At 43.5% G+C, this 23478-nt stretch overlaps 1 protein-coding gene across 1 annotated transcript in view; it reads right to left on the reverse strand.

The window, feature by feature from the left end:
• The window catches only part of cntnap2a (contactin associated protein 2a), a 1233088-nt gene extending 1223823 nt beyond the window's left edge, over nucleotides 1–9265 (reverse strand). Inside the window, 1 exon segment of the mRNA XM_034162408.1 lies at nucleotides 8976–9265. Within this exon segment, the coding sequence (XP_034018299.1) occupies nucleotides 8976–9081 (106 nt within the window). The 5' untranslated portion in view covers nucleotides 9082–9265.
• Nucleotides 9266–23478: the final 14213 nt, after the last annotated feature.

Raw genomic sequence — 23478 nt, forward strand, 5'->3', positions numbered from 1 at the left:
ACGATATACTCATCTTTTCTCCGGACCCTGAGACTCATGTCCAGCATGTACGTCAGGTCCTGCAGCGGTTGTTGGAGAACCGGCTGTTTGTGAAGGGCGAGAAGTGTGAGTTCCACCGCACGTCTTTGTCCTTCTTGGGGTTCATCATCTCCTCCAACTCCGTCGCTCCTGATCCGGCCAAGGTTGCGGCGGTGAGAGACTGGCCCCAACCCACAAGCCGTAGGAAGTTGCAACAGTTCCTAGGCTTTGCTAATTTCTACAGGAGGTTCATTAAGGGCTACAGTCAGGTAGTTAGCCTCCTGACAGCCCTGACCTCACCAAAAGTCCCCTTCACCTGGTCGGATCGTTGCGAAGCCGCGTTCAAGGAGTTGAAACGGCGCTTCTCATCTGCACCTGTTCTGGTGCAGCCCGATCCTAGTCGCCAGTTAGTGGTTGAAGTGGATGCCTCGGACTCAGGGATAGGAGCCGTGCTGTCCCAGAGCGGGAAGACCGATAAGGTCCTTCACCCGTGTGCCTATTTTTCCCGCAGGTTGACCCCAGCCGAACGGAACTATGACGTCGGCAATCGAGAGCTCCTTGCGGTGAAAGAGGCCCTTGAGGAGTGGAGACATCTGTTGGAGGGAACGTCCATGCCATTCACGGTTTTCACTGACCACCGGAACCTGGAGTATATCAGGACCGCCAAGCGACTGAATCCCAGGCAAGCCCGCTGGTCACTGTTCTTCGGCCGTTTTGACTTCCGGATCACCTACCGTCCCGGGACCAAAAACCAGAGATCGGATGCCTTGTTCCGGGTACATGAAGATGAGGTCAAAACGGAGTCGTCGGATCCCCCGGATCCCATCATCCCGGAGTCCGCTATCGTGGCCGCCCTCACCTGGGACGTGGAGAAGACCGTCCGGGAGGCCCTGACACGAGACCCAGACCCCGGAACCGGACCGAAGAACAAACTCTACGTCTCACCAGAAGCCAGGGCTGCAGTTCTGGACTTCTGTCACGGTTCTAAGCTCTCCTGTCATCCTGGGGTGCGAAGAACCGTGGCAGTCGTCCGGCAGCGCTTCTGGTGGGCGTCCCTGGAGGCCGACGTCCGGGGTTACATCCAGGCCTGTACCACCTGCGCCAGAGGCAAGGCCGACCACCGCAAGACATCGGGATTGCTACAGCCGCTGCCCGTGCCTCATCGCCCCTGGTCTCACATCGGCCTGGATTTTGTCACGGGCCTCCCGCCGTCCCAGGGAAACACCATCGTCCTCACGATAGTGGACCGATTCTCCAAGGTGGCCCACTTTGTGGCCCTCCCGAAGCTACCAACGGCCCAGGAGACAGCGGACCTCCTGGTCCACCACGTCGTCCGTCTGCATGGGATACCATCAGACATCGTCTCCGATCGCGGTCCCCAGTCCTCCTCGCACGTCTGGAGGAGCTTCTGCCGGGAACTGGGGGCCACGGTCAGTCTCTCGTCCGGGTATCACCCCCAGACCAACGGGCAAGCAGAACGGGCCAACCAAGAGATGGAGCAGACCCTACGTTGTGTGACAGCCGTGCACCCGACGGCCTGGAGTACCCACCTGGCCTGGATCGAGTACGCCCACAACAGTCAAGTATCATCAGCCACCGGCCTCTCCCCTTTTGAGGTGTGTTTGGGGTATCAGCCCCCGTTATTCCCGGTGGTCGAGGGAGAGGTCGGTGTGCCCTCGGTCCAGGCCCACCTACGGAAGTGCCATCGGGTGTGGTGTGCTGCCCGTTCTGCTTTGTTGAAGGCCCGGACGAGGGCGAAGAACCATGCAGACCGGCGGCGGATCCCGGCTCCTACGTATCGTCCTGGGCAGGAAGTGTGGTTGTCCACCAAGGACATTCCCCTACAAGTGGACTCCCCAAAACTACAGGAACGATACATTGGTCCGTTTAAAATTCTCAAGGTCATCAATCCCGCCGCAGTGAGGCTTCAGTTTCCGGCCTCACTGCGGATTCATCCAGTGTTCCATGTTTCCAGAATCAAACCTCATCACACCTCACCCCTCTGCACTCCGGGTCCGGCACCACCTCCTGCCCGGATCATCGACGGCGAGCCGGCTTGGACTGTACGCCGGCTCCTGGACGTCCGACGGATGGGCCGGGGTTTGCAGTATCTGGTGGACTGGGAAGGGTACGGTCCCGAAGAGCGCTCCTGGGTGAAGAGGAGCTTCATCCTGGACCCGGCCCTCCTGGCCGACTTCTACCGTCGCCACCCGGACAAGCCTGGTCGTGCGCCAGGAGGCGCCCGTTGAGGGGGGGGTCCTGTTGTGTGGGCCGCTGAAGAGGAGGTACTGCTGGCCCACCACCACCAGAGGGCGCCCTGTCTGGAGTGCGGGCTCCAGGCACCAGAGGGCGCTGCCGCCTCACAGGAGCAGCCAGGGTGACAGCTGTCACCCATCACCTGAGACGAGACAGCTGATATCCATCAACAGGGAGGTATATCAGCAGGATGGCATCTCTACCTCATTGCCGAGATATCGCTCTACCAAGGAGGTAACGAACTCAGCCAGTTACTCTATTCTAAGAGTTAATACTTTTTGCTTGTGCTTAAGGTCAGCTGAAGACAGTGTTGGACGTGACTAGATAAGTACTCACCTTCCAATCCTTCAGTGTTGTTTTTGAGAAGAGGTAGAGGTGGTGTTTCCACCCTGTGTGTTGCTGGGTGCAGCCGCACCCACACCTGACTGTTTCTGTTCCTTGCCAGCAGTACCGGATCCGACGAGCGGAGGCAGTGGCCACCTGGGGTTCGGGACTTGGCGGCTCCAGTATCCCCGGGGTTCGGTGGCAGAGGAAATCGGGTGGTTCCGGTTCGACTCGGACAGACGTCTCCTATCGTCGAGCCTGCCCACACGACACCTTTGGAATTCGGTTACTGCTGTATTTGTAATCTGTTGTGTTTGTTGTGTGAGTTCACAACAGTAAAACTTTGTGATTTGACTTTCTCCATTGTCCGTTCATTTGCGCCCCCTGTTGTGGGTCCGTGTTCCTACACTTTCCCAACAATGAACGTCGAATTGATCCAACAGCAAAGTGGTGAAATCTTGAGCTAAACATTTGACTGTGATGCGCAGGTTCACAACATCAGTCAATAATAATAACAATTTCTTTAAAAATAATAATAATAAACCAGTCCTGACATTTCATAAGTTGGGACAAATAACAAAATTGGCCTTTTTTTCTTGGTAAATAACTTAAACATTTGACAGATTTTCAAAATACTGCAATGATTTTTCTGTTTGTCATCTAATTACTTAATATAGCCAAAAACATAGACAGATTCCTTTTGTAAATTTTGCTCCTGAGCATTTTAATCCCAGACAGCAAACAACAAATGAAAAGAGTGCAGCAATGCTTTGGAGATGTTACAGTAGGTGGTGACACACAATAAGAACAAATCCAAACCAGTCACTGGAGAATACAGCAGAAATACAAGCACAAACATTTGTTCCCCCGTGTGATTTGTGTTTGTATTCCACAGGCTGGTGTTTGTGCATTTGTTTAATTTATCTAGAACATAACTGATCTTCAGCAGCTGATATCGCTGCAAGAACCAATTAAAACAAACTGAACGCAGCAGAACAGCAAAAGAGAAAAGCACATTGAGGAAAATCAAAGGTGTAACTCTGCCTTTATTGCATCACAAAGTGCATGCACTTCACTGACACTTGCACGCCCCAGAATCCTCACTGTCAGAGGGTCGACCAGGCCACTGACTGTAAATGTGCTGGTGTGTTTGACACAGCGGGATGGAAATGTTAATCTTGTTTGGGTTTATGCCTCAGATGATTGGTTACAGTGATGCTGACAGTTTCACATTTTGTCCCCATGGACAGATAAAGTTACCATGCAGACATCCAGTACAGAGCTGGAATGGAATGGTTGGTTCCAAGTTGGACCTGATGGGCTGTGATGCAGGAGTGGATGGATGTGTGAATGGGAACATAGGTGGATGGATCAGTAGAGGGGCACTTGGGAAGATGGATGGATGGACAGACAGACAGACGGATGGAGGGTAAAATGATAAATGGATGGATGGATGGATGGATGGATGGATGGATGGATGGATGGATGGATGGATGGATGGATAGATGAACCACCCATTTCAAGTGTTTTAAAAACGTGTGATTTTAAAGCCTTTTAAAAAAGAACTAGTCAAGAAGAACTAGTCAAAACCACTTTAAGTCATGTGACTTTTGTCACACCAATTCCAATCTAAACTATTTGACCTGTGGTTGAAAAGTTTTTGAAGCCAGTTTTAAATCTGATGGGTTTAACAAATACTTAACACCAGTTTGGTCTGGTGTCCCATTAGAATACACCAGTTTGTTTTCAATCAAACAAAACCAGTTTTTCTCCAAGAAAACAAAATAGAAGGTCATCTAAAAGAGAAGAACAAGTCAAAGTTTGGCATTTCTAATGGTGATTTTTTTTTTTTTTTTTTTTTCTGAAAATGATCTAATCTTGTAACTGACTGTTAATCCACTTTCCACGTCAGTAGAAATGCACTTGAATGCAACATGAATGCCAAATTCAAGTAAGATGGTTAGAATGTGAGAGATTCTCAGCAGCTGCAAACAAAAAGCCTCCAGTGGACTTTTTAGGCACAGCTGGATTGTCGCGAACAGCCGGCTGCACATACTGCTGCACATACTGAACCATTGCTCCAGGGAGACTGAACCAGTCTGACCTGTGGACTAAGTGATCGAAGCGATCAATAAGGTACTATAATTAAAGTGTCAGCAGTACGACACCAGGTCACCATGAGGTCACTGACCGCTGTTTCACATTTAATAATCTTCATTAATCACGCCCAACATGGAGACACACATGAACACGTCACTTCTACACATTCTTTAATGACTAATTCACAAGCATGCTGTACAACAGGAGGGTCAAAGTGGTGACCCAGGGGCCGCATAAATCCAGCAAATCCCAGAGGAATGTAAACAATGCATTTCCCCACCAGATCTAAAACTAGAGTGCCAAGGGCCCTGTGGGTTACCGGCTCAATTAAAGCCGAAGGCAAAATGGCCATTTTGGCATAAAAATGACCACCATTTCGAGACGAACAAATCTATGACTATTATTTTTTTTAATGTGAAATATGTCAATGACCCATATTACGCCCTTGACAAATTAGAAAAAAAAAAAAAATTATCAGACAGTTTCTGAGAAAATTGCCTTTAAGAACTCAAATTGGCTGTTTTCAGCATAAAAATGGTCACCATTTCCAAATGAACGGATCTACGAAGATTTTTAGCCGGGAACAATGTCAATGACCCATATTATGCCCTTGCCAAAGAAAAAAAAAGTTATCAGACAGGTTTTGAGATTTGCAATAAATGAACGATGATGACTATGTCGGATGCCACGTCACAAAATATGATTCATTCTGGGTTTATAAATCACTGGAGGAGATGTGCAATTAACAGTTTACATGAATTAATTTGTCTAATTTGATCGTGTAATTGGATGATAATAGTGATAATGAATATTCATCTCTTGAAAAAATAAAGTTAAAAGATAGTTTAAAAAATGATGAATTTATTAATTTAAAAGAAAAACATTCCAGGTGTCAAATGTCTTTTGTCCAATCAATGGCCCAATTTAAAAAAAAAGATGTAATCTTTATTTGTGTCTGCAAATTTTAAGACAGGCAACAAATCATTATTTATTCTTGCTAAATGATCAATATTAATAATTATTCTACTGATACACAGCTAATTAATGTAATATCAGAGGTTCTCTGAAAAGCTGAAGGAATCTAATAAATTGATGTTGAAAATAATTACATCTGTGTAATTATGGACCACTGATGTCCTTCAGCGACCCCTGCTGTGTGTGAAACTTCTGAGACAGATGAAAAAAACACTTTGACTTATTTAAGCCACCGCATAAGGCTGTTGACCACGCCCACTTCCTGTCCTCTGGATGTCACCATACTTATGTATACAACAATACAAACAAAGAGGAAGATAAATTAATGAAATCTAAAATATTTAATAAAAGTGAAAGCTAAGTCTGAAAGGACGCATGAAGTTATAAATATTAAAGAAAATTTTAAAATGTAGGGGAGGCAATCAGACATGAGGGAAAAGCCATGTGAGCATGGCTTTTTCATCTCCCGATGTTCTTAGAGTTACTTTTTTGGCATAAATAACATCATGAAAATACTTGTTGCATAAAAAAAAATGTTGCTGAGTTTATTCCTGTCTAAGATTTTTATTTATTTATTTATTTATTCCAGAAACAGTTTTAGCCAGTTGCACAATTAACAGTAAATATTTTCAGATGAATGTGCAAGAAGTACACACTTTGGTTTGTCCAGTTATGCAGATGTAATTTTAAAGTGAGGGCTTTATTATTTGACACCAGTTAGCATTACAACGTCCATGTGTGAGACTTGAAAATGGAACATCTTGTGTTTGGTGTCAAGTTATAAAATGTCCAGTAGTTGTTTTAACTGCTATTAGTAGACAGATGTGTTTGTGTGGTGAGAAATACCAACAGCTCCACCATAAAATACTCCTTACGAGCTTGGCGGTGTTTGTGTTGCAGCTGTCCCCGGCCTCCCCTACTGCAATATGTTTGCAGCCCTCTGCTCAGTTACAAAAGAAATTAATAAAGTGAAGCAACATGTAATAAGGGCAGTCGCCGCAGTAACAGGAACATCTCTCTGCTTTCCTGCTTGCTCCCTCTGTTGTCGGATGAGGATAATTAATGAGGCCCGTCATCCCCAGACACATTCATCCAGGACCCGAGAAGCCCCGATGATCACCAAAAGAATCAGTCACACTGCACCGCCAACATCCAGGATGACACCAAACCGAGCCCTCGTAGTCTCACTAAAAATAACTCTCCCTGTTTTTTTTTTCTTTTCTTTTAAAGACTGTTAGGACTAATTAATATGTTAAGATGATGCAAATATCAGACGGATATAATGGAGCTCACATGCACCAAGAACAACACCACAGCCAGCAACATGTGAAGAAACATAATGACCTACAGTATATAATTCAACAAGATGGAATATATTAGGAGATATTAAATCAATCTTGTGTAATTCTGGGGAAAAATCACACTGACGTGACACTAAAGCAGATAGGGGAGACTGGGATCAATGGTGATGCTTTCACCTTCACCTAGTCTCCTACAAACAACTATCGTTTCAACTTTCAGCATCAGAACAAAACGGTGCCGGTTGATCTTCCGTGTGTGAGGAGAATGACGGAGCTGCCTGAAGTCAGATCAGCTGCAAGTTGAGTTATCTGTCAGCTTGGCATCTTTCTTTCTTTTTTTTTTTTTTTTTTTGGCTGTGTACACTCTCGCTGACTTTATATTTAATGTGTTGGTTTATTTTTGAATTTGCATGCAAAAAGTACAGTGATGGAAGGCACAGCTGAGGTGCTGACATGAACTTCATCACATGATCTTTAAGCAATTCCACACTTGAGATAAACAGTAGAAAACTCCAGGACATCACTCACATGTGTATTCACATGGGATTAATACACCCTGAGGTCATTTCTACCGCTCATATTACAGAAGGTGAAAGGTGACAGAATCTTTACTGACACAACAGCATGCAGTCTATCAAAATGACTGAAATGACAGATTCAGACAGTAGTAAAATTACTGAGAAACTCTGGTAATAGCTACTTTACCCCACCTCCCCGGGTGAAACTAAACCTGGCTGAGTAGGGTTGCAGTCCATCAATGCAAACCAAAATCAACTTTTCTTACCTGAAAATTCTATCTATCTATCTATCTATCTATCTATCTATCTATCTATCTATCTATCTATCTATCTATCTATCTATCTATCTATCTATCTATCTATCTATCTATCTATCTATCTATCTATCTATCTATCTATCTATCTATCTATCTATCTATCTATCTATCTATCTATCTATCTATCTATCTATCTATCTATCTATCTATCTATCGCTTCATCCGGGGTGAGTTGGGTGTTTGCGTTGGGGATCACGCCGCCTCATCTGTTGTAGGTCAATTTTATATGCATAAATATAAATATCTGGCCACTTTTTAACATTTTAAAACCCATTTCTTTTTGGTGGTCTTCTGCAGTTTATCTATCACTTGTGTTATGTTTATTCAGCTTTTAGAAATGTACGTATATGATTAAATGATCATTTATTTATGTCGTGCAAGAATCCAATCTTGTCTCTTTGTTTTTGTATTTTTTGATTTTTTTTTTTCCAGTGGAGCATGTAATGTAATAACTGATTAGTGTCTTTCCTGAAATTGTGGGGGGAAAAATCCCATATTCACTTTGTTGGAATGTTTGATTTTTTTTTTTTTTTTTTTTTTTTTAATGAAGGGAAATAAAACTTCAGCACAATATGTTCCATTTAATGGGGTGCTTAAAACTTCTGCATAGTGCTGCACAGTGAAAGCAAAGATACAATACTTGGGATTTCTGTGAGTCCGGCTCCGTAAGGTCTGGGGATTTCTTTCCAAACAACTCATTAAAAAATGGATCCATCCTGTGCACTTAATTTGCTGAATATTTATCTTGGGATTTACAGTTCAAACAAAAACAAATCAAATCAAATTGCACAGATTCATGTGAGTTCATGTTCAAGTTCACGTTATACAAAGATAAACAAGCTTCAAACCAAATTCCAGTAAATATTCCAATCCTTTGTTTTGATGTGACAGTGAGGACTTAGATCTCTGCAAAGTGCCAGCTGTCCAAAACCACTCTGCTTCCAAATTCTGAGTGTGCACAGAGAAACAGCAAACCACATCCGAGTTCGGTAAAGCATCACCAAACACACCGAACACATGCACGTGCGAACTCACAAAAGCCATCTGTCTGCCCGGACCAGCCCAGATCTATCGTCACACCGTGCACCGAACCCTGCGGACCCGCTGTCCCGGTCCCCGGTCCGCGCACACACCCGGTCCAGCTCAGAAACAAGAGAACAACTTACGGCTTGTTGTCAAAGCTCCGTGCGCTCCGGTGACGCGGCAGAAAATCCACAAAGCGGCAGCAAGTAAGAGCGTGAATCCGCGCGCTGGACGGTGCCGGTCCATCATCCTGGCCGGTGCGGACGATAAGCAGAGAGGAGGTGCAGGAAGAGGAGGAGGAGAAGGAGGAGGAGGAGGTCCGTCACACTCGCTTTGCAGCTGAGGACTGACAGAGAGGAGTCTGGCTGCAAGGACCTCTCTCTCTCTCTCTCTCTCTCTCTCTCTCTCTTTCTCTCTCTCTCGCTCTCTGATGATGTAAGGATGAAAAACAGGCTGTACTTCTCTCGTTTCTTCAGCTGTTTCGGCGCTCAAACGCAACACCAGACGCTCTGTCTCCTGCGCGCGCACGCGCACGATCGTTAAATCAGTGGCGGATGGGTGACGCGCACGGGATGCAGCGCGCGCGGGTTCCAGCAAATCCTCTCCAGTGATGCTGCGCTGTCAGGAGCTGTCCGTGGTGCTGAACTTATCAGTCACTCTCCCCCTTCTCTCACCCCTCTTTCTCTCTCTCTCTGGGCGCGGGGTGTTTGTTGTGGGCTTCAGTCCCTGTGTAGTTTGGACACTGTACGAGTGTTTATTTCTTGTTATCTATCTCAGTATGTTGGAGCTGAAAGTAAATTATGAACATTTAATGCAGACTGTCATGTTTAGTCTGAGGGTAGTCACTTCCAAATTATTTTAATGATGCAGGATCTACAGAACCACACGAACACACGCGCGCGCACACACATCACTGGTGGGCACCAAAAGTATTTGGACACGCAGTGAGTCTCCCACTGTTGTGTGGAGATGATTAGAAACCTTCGTTGTTGATGTGATGGCAGTTGCAGGTTATTTTCAGAGTTGTTCAATACGCTGTATCTGCTTACTTTTTCAAATCCTTTTATAGGCCTTGAATTAGTTTGGACGGACTGACATTCTGTCCAGGGTGTACCCTGCCTATGACTGCTGGAGTAGACTCCAGCAACCCCCCCCCCCCCCCCCCCAGACCTTACTTGGGTAAGCGGTTGTAGATGAGTGAGTGAACTGGTTTGTGAATACACAGTAAAATCACCAGTGTTAAATTAACACTGACAGTGAACAGTCCCACTCTGGCCAGATTAGGGCCATATGTACATTGGCGGTGTTAATTTAACACTGTTAGTGTTAGTTTTACACTGGTGATTTTACTGTGTACACTGATTATTTTACATGATTATGATCTAAAATCTGGGCGGCACGGTGACTTAGTGGTTAGCACTGTTGCCTCATAGCGAGAAGGTCGTGGGTTCAATTCCCAGGGCCTTTCTGTGTGGAGTTTGCATGTTCTCCCTGTGTTTGCGTGGGTTTCCTCCGGGTGCTCCGATTTCCTGCCACATCCAAAGGCATGTGGGTTAGGTGGATTGGAATCTTTAAAATTGTCCTTAGGTGTGCGTGTGGGTGTGTCTGTGTTTGTTTGTCTGTTTGTGGCCCTGCGACAGACTGGCGTCCTGTCCTAGGTGTACCCCGCCTCACGCCCTATGACTGCTGAGATAGGTTCCAGCCCCCCTCGACCCTTAATTGGACTAAGCGGTAGAAGATGGATGGATGGATGATCTAAAATCTGCTCCATCCACACACACACACACACACACACACACACACACACACACACACACACACACACACACACACACACACACACACACCACACACAACACACACACACACACACCCAACCTTATTTGGAGGGTATAAAAAAAATGGATGGATGGATAGATGAATGGATGGACGATTTAAAATCTGTTTCTTCTTGTTTTGTTGCATTGATGTTGCAAAACACTTTCTACTGGTCATTTTGAAAATGCTGAACAGTGTGGGAACATGGGTGGAGGCGTATGGGAGTGGCAGGTTGTGTGTGGAGTGTGCGTGTGTGGGTGCATATGGAGTGGGGGGTTGTGTGTGGAGGGCTGTTGTGTGCGTGTGGGGGTTGTGTGTGTGTGTGGGTGTGTATGGTGGTGGAGTGTTGCATGTGTGCATGTGGTGGATTGGGGAGGTTGCGCCACACGTGTATAAATTACAATCATTAAAGATTATTATTATTAATCGTAGTAGGAGTATCTGGCAACTTCATTAACTTGTGGTATAACTGTTATTTATTATGGTCCCTGTTTTAGAACAGTTTTTGTCCTTTTTCTTTCTTTATTTTGACTTTATCTTATAAACTACAGCTGTGTTTTTCATTAAAACATCTGACATGAAAGGCTCAGAATGCTGAGTTGCATCTCTTAAGAAAGTGATACACAAATGTATTGCTGTTATTCTTGTTCTTTGGCAAATTAGTGGTTTCAGTGTCATGTGTGTATTCTTTTGGGTTTCTTCACAAATTCATGAACAATTCAGCAGATATAAGGCCTACACTTGATCCCAGTTGTTGCATATCTCCCTGAGTGCAGTTCAGTCAATCATTAAGAAGTGGAAATGCTGCGTGGAAAATCTCTTTAGGATGGGCTCTTCTCAAAAACTAAGAGATTGTGCACAAAAAAGACAAGTGAGGGAAGCCACCATGTTAAAAGCTTCAGTGGCTGTGAATGGAGAGACTTGATTTACTGTTGTGTCAGTGTACATGAGAGTGCACGTACAGTAACATTATTAGGCATGATATCCCATCTGTCTCTTGCATCAAGACTGTTGATTTTTACCAGAGGCCAAAATATGGCCCTCGGGTATGGTGAAGACTTTGCATCTGTCTGTCTGTCCGTCTGTTTTTCTGTCTGTCCTCAGCATAACTCCAGTCCTTTTACTGTCAGGGTCTTCAAATTCACAGGAAGCATTGTTGAGACACAGCCCTTGGACATGTTCAAAGATGGGTAACCTTGACCTATTCTAAGGGGTCAAAATGTCACATTCTTTCTGCACACTCTGTCTTTGATTATGTTGTACATGCTCATATGACTGAGGGTACTTTAGCATTGTGTTCTGTATTTTTTAAAAGTGTAGACAACTCAGTGTGAATGTTTATGCTTTTTATGACATATGTTCCCCCAATAATAAGGACTGATGCTCCGTTGAAAATCATTAAAGTCAGTCTTTAATTCAAATAATGTAGTTGGTCAAGAATGAGGAGGAAAAATCCGCGACAGCACTATACGTCTATATTAGCCCAACATCCCTCTTCTCTTCAGTGTTTCTCTACATTTGAAGTGTTGAGCTGAACTTGATGTCGCTGTCACAGCAGCTCCCTCACTCCGTCTCTGTCAGCCTCGCTGCAGCATCAGGTCACCGTGCAGGACGGCTTATGAGGACAATCCCAACAAATCCCGGAAAACTGTGTGTTTGTGTGTGTGCAGCTCCACCACTGCTGTCCAGGTGAAATAAATAAAGACATTACATCACTTTAAGTGACAGTGAGACAGTGCAGACGACAGGGGCATCAAACTTATTCATTACAAAATAACCCCCAAAACCCTGCACAAACCTGCAGGGGTGTGGTTGTAAAATGTTTATTAGGTTAAGGAGGGTCAGTGGCGGCGCCAAGGGGGGGCTTGGGGGAGCTTCAGCTCCCCCAATAATGAGCCAAGCTCCCCTCAGCCCCTCCAATAATTCTGCCAATAATGTGAATAGTGACTGACATATTTGTGGATCTCAACTGCACTTTTGCACTGAGAATGTCTCAATATTGCATAACTAAGCAAAGTGATGAATGTGTGTGTTTGGCGACCCACCAATGCTGAATCACCCTTCACAAACAGAATTTTCAGTTTTGCAAATAAACATTTATTTGTAAAAACCCACACACAAGTTACAAATCAGAAATTTGTGTTTGTGGATCACAAAGCACGTGTACAAATCAAAGGATATTTGTAAATCACCTTCTGTGCATTTGCAAGTATTAATGAGACAAATTTAACTCCATACTCCAAAACTTTAGGTTTCCTAAATATTTATTACAGCCACTCTTAAAACTTCACTTATCTTTATAATTTTATTACTGGTAAATTTTAGAATTGATTTAGATGAGATAGACTTATTATCTCACAGGAATATATCACAATTATCTGGGAACTACTTTTTGCGCAGGAATTCATCAAGCATGTCGGCCACAGCCGCGCACTAACGCAGAATATACAGAAGCTGTATATTGTTGTTCGGCCAAAACCTCAGTGTTAAATTGGCAATAAATCTTTGATATAGACGATTTGTGTAAGGTTGATTCCATGCATTGTCTTGAGCACCATTTCAATGAATTCAGTTTGTATACCTATGTGAAAGTTTAGTGAACTTGCAATCATTCTAAGTGATGTGTGTGTGCATTGATACCACATTTTAGAGGAGCACGGGTGACTAAAACATATACCTTGGTATTTATAAAGCAATTTACTATATATTGTTCATTTCGACGACATTTTGTGGAGCCCCTCCAAGTTTTCAGCCCCCCTCCCCCCCAACAAAAAATTCCTGGCGCCACCACTGAGGAGGGTATTTGTGTTAAATATATTTTTAAAAATCATTTACTGTAAAATCCACTATATTAATCAACTTGCTGTTATTCTTAGTTACTAGGTTACTATGGTATGAACATGGTAAGTGGTATGGCAGATAGGTAAGGGTAAACAGAGCATCAATAAAGATGTGGCCACCTTGTTTGGGTTCTAATTAAATGACACAATTCATTGCCTGCTGGAAATCTGAACATTGAGCCTAATGACCTTGACCTTCGCCAAATGACTGATTTTGCCAGGATAATTCCAGAATCAACCAGTGGACATATACAGGCACATGCACAGACATTTTTCAGGGCTCAGGCCCAAAAAAAGGGCACCCATCTCCAAAACTATTCATAAAATAAAATATTAAAAAAACCAGCAGGATATTTAACTTATATATTTATTTTTAACACAATCAATACACATTTAATCAAATAACTCAAATTATCAAATTTCCCAAACTAATGAAAAACAGGCAAAACAAGGCCATATTGTGCATGCTTTGTAATAACCAAACCACACATTAAAAAAATTCAAACTTAGAACTACAAAAAAACTCTTTGAATAAGCTAAACAAATTAAAATACTAAGGAGGCGAGGTTCTCTGCTGAGGTGAAGGCAGCAGGATCGTTCAAGCAGCATGTACATTAAGTTGATGTTTCACAGGTGCATTCTCCGTGGTGCCATCTCTTGGAAGATTTTTATAACCTCATCATGCTTTTCATATGGACTTCTGTGACAGAATGCCATTTGATTTTATAGAGAGCAGTATTTGATCCCATTTCTACACTCCTTTCTGCTTTTATACCCATCTTCAGGTAGAAAAAGCTGACAACTGAAACAATGCATTGACTCAGCAGTGGGGGCATACTCCCGTCACACTTTTCCAGAAAACCAATGTTTTTGGAATGACTGCCCCTCAGCATTTTTGGGGAAAACCATATCTGGTTGACAGGGGTCGACACTGCAGCACATAGCAATGTGGCTCTCGTTGCACCTGATGTGAAATGCTTCAACATGGCTGGATCTGTAGGATATGGCACAGTGGCTGCATCCTCACTTTCATCAGCAGCTCTTTCCTCTACATATCCTTCCTGTAATGTTAAGGGAGGTGCTGTCACCTCACACTCTTCTTGACTCACCTCCTCAGGCGAGACTGTTTCCGTTGTTGCCCCTGAACATGACACAGTCATGCACTCTGCTTGTCCATCCTCATCTGTGATGGGTTCCGCTGGATCATGTAGAGATACTGATACATCTCCATCATCTGCTTTACTGGTAGATGACCTAATCCAGCATAAAAGAGAGCTGTTTGCTGTAGTTCCTTGTCTTTCTGCTTTTGCAACCTTTCTTTTCTTGGCTTTATGCTGCAAAATCTGGAAATGAGATAAATCAGTGTGGTGCATAATAACCAAGCGTGACTTACTGAATCAATACTCAATAAATCAATGAAGAGGAAAACACAATATACATCATTTTACTGTTGTCTGACAGAGTTGAAGCATTGAACTAATAATGCACCATTACTAGCATCAATTGACCTCACCAGACTGTCATGTAGCTCAACTTAAGACCTGCCTTTGATTTTAACTCAGAAACCATTAACACAGTTAATGTTAACACTGGGCCTATTATTAGAAAAATTAAGCCCCTTCTTGTTTTCACTCAGGGTCGCCACAGCAGATGCCCTTCCTGATGCAACTCCACATTACATGGAGAAATGTGGCAGGGGTGTCATGTCTTTAAATTCTCTGTCTACCTGTCTGTCTGTTTGTCTGCTGCAGTTTGTATGAAAAGGTAAGTGTATTCACTGGGTTGGATGCTTAAATGCCCCCCCATTTTTTTAATGAAACGTTGAGCCAGAAGCCACATAATGTTTTCAGTGGCACTATAATGTCAAGTGCTGTGGTTAATTTTGCACCGAACAACGTCTGGGATTTACAAAGTTGTCATCACCTGTCTGTCTGATGCTTCGGCTCAGAGGAGAATTAGTGTGTAGCAGCGGTTTGGCGTCTGGCGCTCAGCCCTTAGGGGGTGGGGGTGGGGGGGGGGGGGGTAGGTACGCTGCAGATCAGATTGGGACAGAATTCTCACAAGAACTCAAATAAATGCCCATCAGATATCAAAACACTTGTGAAGGCTGGATTGATGACAGTGGGTAATTTTTATTTTTAAATATTGATGAATGAGAAAAAATGGACTCCAGCAGAAAGGACACTTTTCTCATCCAGGGCCAAAGGGGAGGTGTTTGAGCACCACTGGGGGTCTATCTGCGCACGTGCCTGGAAATATATGTGCCACATTTGCTCCAGATTACTTGATAATCACACTCCTTAGTGCCAAAGATCTGATTTTTGCCAGAGTGAACTCTTTATGGACAGTTCCAAGGTGAACCTTCATTCAAATACCAAGTTTGGTAGAAATAAGCTGAAGGTCCTGGCAGGTGCAGGCCAGCAACAGACATCCGTGACTTTGACCTCTACCCCAATTCTGAAATTGACCTTTCAGTCCAATGACCTTGACCTTGCCCACAGCAAACAATAAAAAACTATTCAAGGGAAATTCCATGGTCAACCACGTACCAAGTTTGATGGAAATTGGAGAAAGAGGAAGACAACAGACAAACAGCCGGTGGTTTCCCTGTAATGTTGTTGACTTTTCTGATGCTTACATAATGTAGGGAAAATTTCAGCACCATCTTTTCAAAACAAGTAAGAGAATTAATTTTTGCATTCAAACTAAATTGTCTCTCGTACCTTGTCCACATTTGTCATTAGTGCGTCTTCATCATGAGCCACAGTCATCCATCCAGAACACAATGTCTTATTAATATACTGCAGGCATACTGTCCTAAATGAGGAAATGGTGAGTGGAAATGGGGAAAAACATATAATAGCATCTCCATCAGTGGTAATTTCCTTTTTATTTCCTCATGCAAATTGTCTATTATCACTGAAGTCGGGAAAAGCTATCATAGCAACTGCACACAGAAGTAGCACTTCAAAGAGTATCAGCAGCAGCCCGTCTACAGACTGGCGTCCTGTCCAGGGTGTACCCCGCCTCATGCCCTATGGCTGCTGGGATGGGCTCCAGCCCCCCCATGACCCTTAATTGGAGTAAGCTGTTGAAGATGAGTGAGTAAGTGAGTGAGTGAGTGAGTGAATGTATTAGTTGGAGTAGTTATGTGTACTTACTGGGTGTCAAAATCCAACCCTTCATCTGCATCATGGCACCTGGATAATGGATCAAGTAGAGGATTGCCTGTTGGGGTGAAATAAGGTGGGGACCTTGTGTGCCACATGAACGCTATGGAAGCCATGAAGGCCCCACATTTACCCTAAATACGAGACAGCTAACAGGGCTCTGTTGAAATAAAAAATCCTCAATGGTGGCTCAGGCAGAGTAGGTTACGACTTGTAGGCCAATGCCTGTGAAGGCAGATGAAGGCTGCAGCAGCTCTTCAAACCCCTATCATCTGGAATTTCCCAGCCATTGGACCAGGCTAAGGATCTGTCAAAGATTGTGTTTGTCAGTGTGCAATGACCTTCCCACCTTAAACAAACTCACGCACAGGCAATCCTAGATCGACCTTGGATATAGCTATCCCATCTAGGAATCAATTAAGAGAGAATCTTCTCCAATGGCTAGGTTAACCTTTGGACTCAACCTGATGCAAAGTAGCGCACAGAGAATTTTCCCCAACACGGTTGTCATTTTTATGCCCAGTGCCCATGTCATTGTTCAACTCCCATTCATCTGTGCACAGGCCGTATTTGTCTACAAGGGAGGTATGGTCATAGTAAAACATAAGATATATTTTATTTATTTATTTTAATTTATCCTTTATTTAACTAGGTTAGTCCCATTGAGATTACAGCCAGGGTGGTGGCCAAGTGGTTAATTCACTTGGTTTCAGCGCAGAAGGTTCCGGGTTCAAATCCCACCCCTGCCATATTTCTCCATGTGGAGTTGTGTCAGGAAGGGCATCCGGCGTAAAACCTGTGGCAATTCAACATGCAGATCCACCTTGGATTTGCTGTGGCGACCCCGAGTGCAAACAAGGGAGCAGCCGAAGGGACTTACTTTAGTCCCATTGAGATTACAAATCTCTTTTGCAAGGGAGACCTGGCCAAGAGGGCAGCAGCATAGTTTCTACAGCAGATAAATTTCACAACATCTCAGCATTAAAACAGTTTCACATAAAACATTTACATAGAGACAAAGTAGACTGCAATGATTTCACTAGAGCTTTAAACTCATTTAGTGTCACAAGAGCTTGAAGGTGAAGTTCAGACTGTAATTTGTTCCAGGTATTAGGTGCTGGAAACCCAAAACCTTTCTTGCCCAGTTCAGTTCTTCCTTTTGGGACAGCAAAATGTAGAACACCCATAGAATAAAAATTATAACTTTCATGCTTTCTTATTAAAAGACTAGACAAACATGACGGGATAATGCCCAGAATGGCTTTCTAAATAAAAACATACCAGTGAGTGAGACATCAGACAAATAAAGGAGTCCAGTTAACTTTAGCATAGAGTATCAAAAGTGAAAAAAGAAAAACCGTTTGCAAATATCAATATAAATACACAAATATAAATACTAGACATCCTGATCAGTACTGGTTTACTGGCTGCTACTACTACTCCTCTCCTTCCCATCCTCTGTCTTCCTGTTACTCCTCCTCCCCCTGAGTGAGGAGTTGTACCATGTGATGTCCTGAGGGACAAAGGAGTTTTTCAGTCTGTTGGTCCTGCACTTGGGAAGGAGCAGTCTGTGGCTGAAGAGGCTCCTCTGGTTGCTGATGACTTTGTGCAGAGGGTGACTGGAATCATCCATACTGTCCAGCAGTTTGTCCAGTGTTCTCTTCTGTGCACGGAATTCTTGTTATTATATTTAATGCACTGCCAGCCTACATCACTTGTTTTGCTCTCTCTCTCATTCCTCCTCGGCCACCCTCCCTCCTCTTTCTGTTCCCTCCGTGCACACATCCAACATGCTTTTCTTGCACTCTTTTTCTTTGCATGTTGCGGGTGCATCAATATGTCACATATAATTTACCCTCATTATTCATCTGCAGAAAAAAACCTGTGATAACTGATGGCCTGTAGACTTTGAACGAAAACGTGATGGCAGTAGTGACGAATCTCCTGAGGAAAATTGTGTTGTTAAGTAAAAGGTGATTTTCAGACAATTGTTACCCCAGCTGCCTATTTTCTCTTCCACATGGAGAAAATAAGACTCTGAGGTGAAGTTTGTGCCATCATTAGGAACAATGCCGCCTTTATCTCTCGACAGGTGCCTTGAGGTAACTCTGTTGTGATTTGGCGCTATATAAATGAAAATAAATTGAGAAATTGAAATTGACAAGGACATCAGAAAACTTCTGCAGTCATAAAGGCTTCTCTTACTTATACGTTCTGCCGAGACAGAAGAAAGAATCTGCTGTTTGTTGGGCAAAACTGTGAATTCATTTAAATCAAAATAACCACAACTGCAATAAACAATCACTTACATCAATCACCGTGTAATCTGACCATTATTTTTATGATTAATTACACTGAAAAGGGAAAAAACAAAATAAATTACTTTGATGGATAACACCGAAATGAATTCATTTTGTCCAAATTAAATTTGAAAAGTGGGAGGAAGCCGGAGCACCCTGAGGGAACCCACACAAACGGGGAGAGTGTGCAAACTAATGGACCAGGCGGGAATCGATCCCGGGACCTTCTTGCTGCGAAGCAACAGTGTTAACCACAAAATCAAAATTCCTTTAAAGCATTTTAACAGCAGTCTGGACCGCTCAACACCTTGATGGAGGTTGTGGCAGGTCTGCATTTTCCAAGATTCTGTGTTCTACGTTTGTCTTTCCATGCATTCAGGTGTACCTGCAAAATAAGAAGAATAAAACAGTCATCACGCAGTTTCCGGGTCACAGCGGTTATTAGCAGCCTGTGAGGCCGTGTTTTATTTGTCAGTTATTTGCTATCTAACTTTAGGTCTGCATTAAAGGGGAACAGTAAGGCTTTTTGAGAATTTGTTTGTGCATTCCTTGTTAAAAATTAAGTGTTATTCATACACTTGCAGAACGTTTGAGTGCAGTGTAGATAATATTATTTGAATCAAATTTGCCGCTAATTTGACATGTAAATGGCCATTGGCTGAAGTCAGTGGAGGCACTTGACATCACTGGTTGGGGTCATCCTCTGCTGGGGACGAGTGCACTTTACTGAGCTCGCTTATTGAAGTTCTATTAGTCTCGTCAAAAAACAGGTGGAATATGCCGGAAAGCTGTGCATGTTGACAAAGCCACAAATGGAGGAACAAGGGAGACAATATTTGCTTCCATAAGTAAGTGGTTTTGGTTATTCTTGTCACTTTGCCTGTGACATTTGGTTGATAAACAGGTGTATGTTTCCTGTCTGTGCCTGTGTGTCGTCCGAGGACACGGACAACACTTAAACACACCACTCACACACAGAGATGTGCACACACACACCACTGACTTCATGAATGAAACTCAGTCAATAAAGGATAATCGTGTAAAAAATATAATATAATATAATATATATATTTTGATATATATATATATATATATATATATATATATATATATATATATATATATATATATGTTTGGTAATGGTTTTAGGAGCCGCACTGTGCTGAAAAAGCAGCAGCTCGGTTCAGAAGTGCAGCTCAACAGCGCAGATCCGTGTAACTTTCAACACTAATATTTGGGAATGTGTGTGTGTGTGTCAGAGTAAGTTTAATACTTTCCTGACATGATTTAATGTTACTTCAGTTTACTGGTCAGAATCGCATTTTAACACATAGTCGCAAATCCCCATTGAAAATGCATTAACATCCGGGAGCTTCGTCAATATTTTGCGCGGTTAGGAGGCGTCATGTGGCTGTCCATGAAGGGACGTTCACATTTAGTGGGCAGCATTGGGATTGCGGACTCTAGTGGTTGTATATAACCTCTTTTTTGGTGCCTCTGACAGGGAATCTCAGAATGAGGCTCATCTTACCCCAACCAGTGACGTCACCCACCTAACCTGCATAAATGGCGGCAGCTGGTCGATGTCAAAGCCTCTCAGACCACGACTAAAACAAGGTTTTCTGTAACTGTTTTATGGTCTTTAGTCTTTCTTGAACTACAACTATCAAAAGAATGCATTTTTGTGTTTATTCAGTAATCCGTGGGCATTTGTGTTCCCCTTTAAAAAGTTTGCTGATGTTGTTTTAACTAATTATTCTGCATGTGAAACTCATAAACATCAGCAGACCTAAAGTTATACAGCAAATAATTGAATATTAAATCTCAGAAGAGGATGTTTGAAAAAACATGGACAGGTTAAAATAAAGTCCGACCCGCCTCAGTATAATTACTCTCCAATTCTCACATTTCCCATATGTTGTATTATTCCACCATTAATTTGCACCCGACATGAAGTTTGTTGTGCTCCAAGAGAATCACAGTGGAGTTGACTTATGTTAATTAATGACCTTCGGTGTCATTTGTACCCAGGATTATTTGCATTTTCACAAAAATAGTACTCAAAGTTGGAAAAATCAACAACTGCACTTGTGCAAAACACTTCTTGTTTCTCTCTTCATACATATCATTACATCTCATTACAAACAACTGTGTATGTTATACAAATCTCTGAAGCTATTCAGCATGTTGATGAACAGATTCCCTCAGTCATCTCCGCCACGGCGTATTTACACTCAGTGCTTTAAGGAACATTATCAAGGTTTCTTCTCTCTCATGGTTAACGTGGCTGCCTGGTCTCCCTGTGTTTGCGTGGGTCTCTCCAGCTGCTCCACAGTTCAGAATAGTGACTTTTTTCTAAATCAGGTCTTTGTGCTGTCATCAAAGCGACATAATAAGATAAAAGTAAAACCCAAGAAATGGAAGAAAATTACCAAAAAAAAAAAAAAAACAACATTCTTATCGCAACTAAAATGAGCTCAGTTCTTCCTTACCCCAAGAACCATTTCACCACCATATGTCATCATAATCCATTTTTATTGCATTTCAGCATTTTCAAGCTTCAAACCATCATCTTCAGAGAATGCCATCTGTATGCAGTATACTGGTCTCACCGGATGTCAAAATCCAAACTCTTGTCCACGCTGTGACACCTAGGTAGCAGATCAAATAGGGGATTGCCTGTTGGGATGAAATACTGTGGCCGCTCCAGTAACCATGAAGGCCCAACAGGAACCCTGAACACAAGACGGCTAACGGGGCTCTGGTGAAACAAGAAGTCCTCAACAGCGGATCAGGTGGACGAGGTGATGGTTTGTAATCCAACAGCTGTGAAGGCAGATGAAGGCTGCAGCAGGTCCTCAGACCCAGATTGCCTGGGATTTCCCAGCCATCACACCATGCTAAGGCCCCCTTCACACATAGTATGAATAAGTACAAATCATGGCGAATCATGACAGAACAGCTCGTATGAGCGAACCACAAAAAAATTGAGCCGAAGGGCAGGCCTGAATGAACGACAGTGTCATGCATGTGACAGTGTCATGCAAGCAGGAACACAGTGCGAGCAGCTGGGATGTGTTGCACCACATCATGCCGCTGATGTGGAGAACATTGAAATAAAAATCAGCTGTATAATTAGCGAATATCACTGGGCTGATATAAATAATAAATAAAAGGGGATGCAATACAGAACCCCGTGGTTAAATAACCCTGATTAATTAAAAAAAAATGAATGCCATTCACGGGATTCAAACCTGCAATTTACAAAAGCTGATTACCAGATGGAAACTTTACCACTGCGCTACAATCACTGTCTTATAACAGGAGCGTGAAATGGCTAAAATTAACAAGCAGATAAACGAAAGAGAAAAAGCACAGTGATAACTGACCAAACATTGTTTGTTACAGCGTGTTTCTGCTGATACATCACTGAATGTGCCGTATTTGTCACACTGTTGGCTTGTCATATAGTCCTGCGCTGCTCACAGGGCATGCGTCAGGCCAGGCATGCGTCGGGCCAGGCTGCACGCGTGTCCTGTCAGACAGGCGTGACATTCAGATCACCTGCTGCATGTCCACATGAACTAATGGTTTGTTTCTCCAGCCTGTCGCAAAAGCGATATATGTTTTTATGTATTTCCACGTGAGAACAACAAGCACACACACGCGTGTGTCTGTCAAAACATGGTACGTGTTGTGCAGCTGTGACATCCAGGACCAGAGACGTCTCAACAGCTGTTGACAGCCAGCCACGCCCCCATCCGTTCAGCACACAGACCAAGGTGTCACTTGGTGATCAGATGAGAGGCGCCTCACCTGCGGGGGGGCACGTGAACCACATTCACCCCATGTGTTGGGAGGGCGAGGGGAGTGCACAAACCACAAACCACTCTGGCATGTCACATGTGTACTTGGCAACTTCACAGTCGTGGGGCACTTAGACAAATTTCACCGCCAGCTCGAAAGTGATCCTCTGCTGACTATTTTCATGCTAATAGCATGAATGGCCACACATTTTCTAAGTGCCAAGCGAACAATGTAGATGTTTGTGTGTGTCACCTGGAATTTGGCCGACACCTGCCGCGAGAGGGATCGAATGAGCTCTCACAGTGCACACTCTGTCATTCAGCTGCTGGTATGCACAAATAGTTGTAGCAACAGGTGTACAAAGCGTTGGAGGCAGCTACAAATTTACATGTATTGCATAAGATTCTTGCTTCATGACCCATGCACAGGCATCTCTAGATCAACCCCGGACGTAGCTTTTCTCCACACACACCATCCCACCACTGAAGGAGTGCCACAAGGACTGGTCACTGTAAACATTCAGGATTATAGTGACAAAAACAAAATGGACTGACTTCTTGATGTGACATGAAGAGAAGGAATACTTTGCCCAGAGACAGCAAAGAGATTAAACTTTTTTCTTTCACACTCGTGATATTCATTCACATTTAATCTCAACGGTGTTTGCAGGAATTCATCCGTCTCCAGCTACAAAGAGCCTCTTCAACTGAA

This window comes from Thalassophryne amazonica, chromosome 1, assembly GCF_902500255.1.
Source record: "Thalassophryne amazonica chromosome 1, fThaAma1.1, whole genome shotgun sequence".
Taxonomy (NCBI): domain Eukaryota; kingdom Metazoa; phylum Chordata; class Actinopteri; order Batrachoidiformes; family Batrachoididae; genus Thalassophryne; species Thalassophryne amazonica.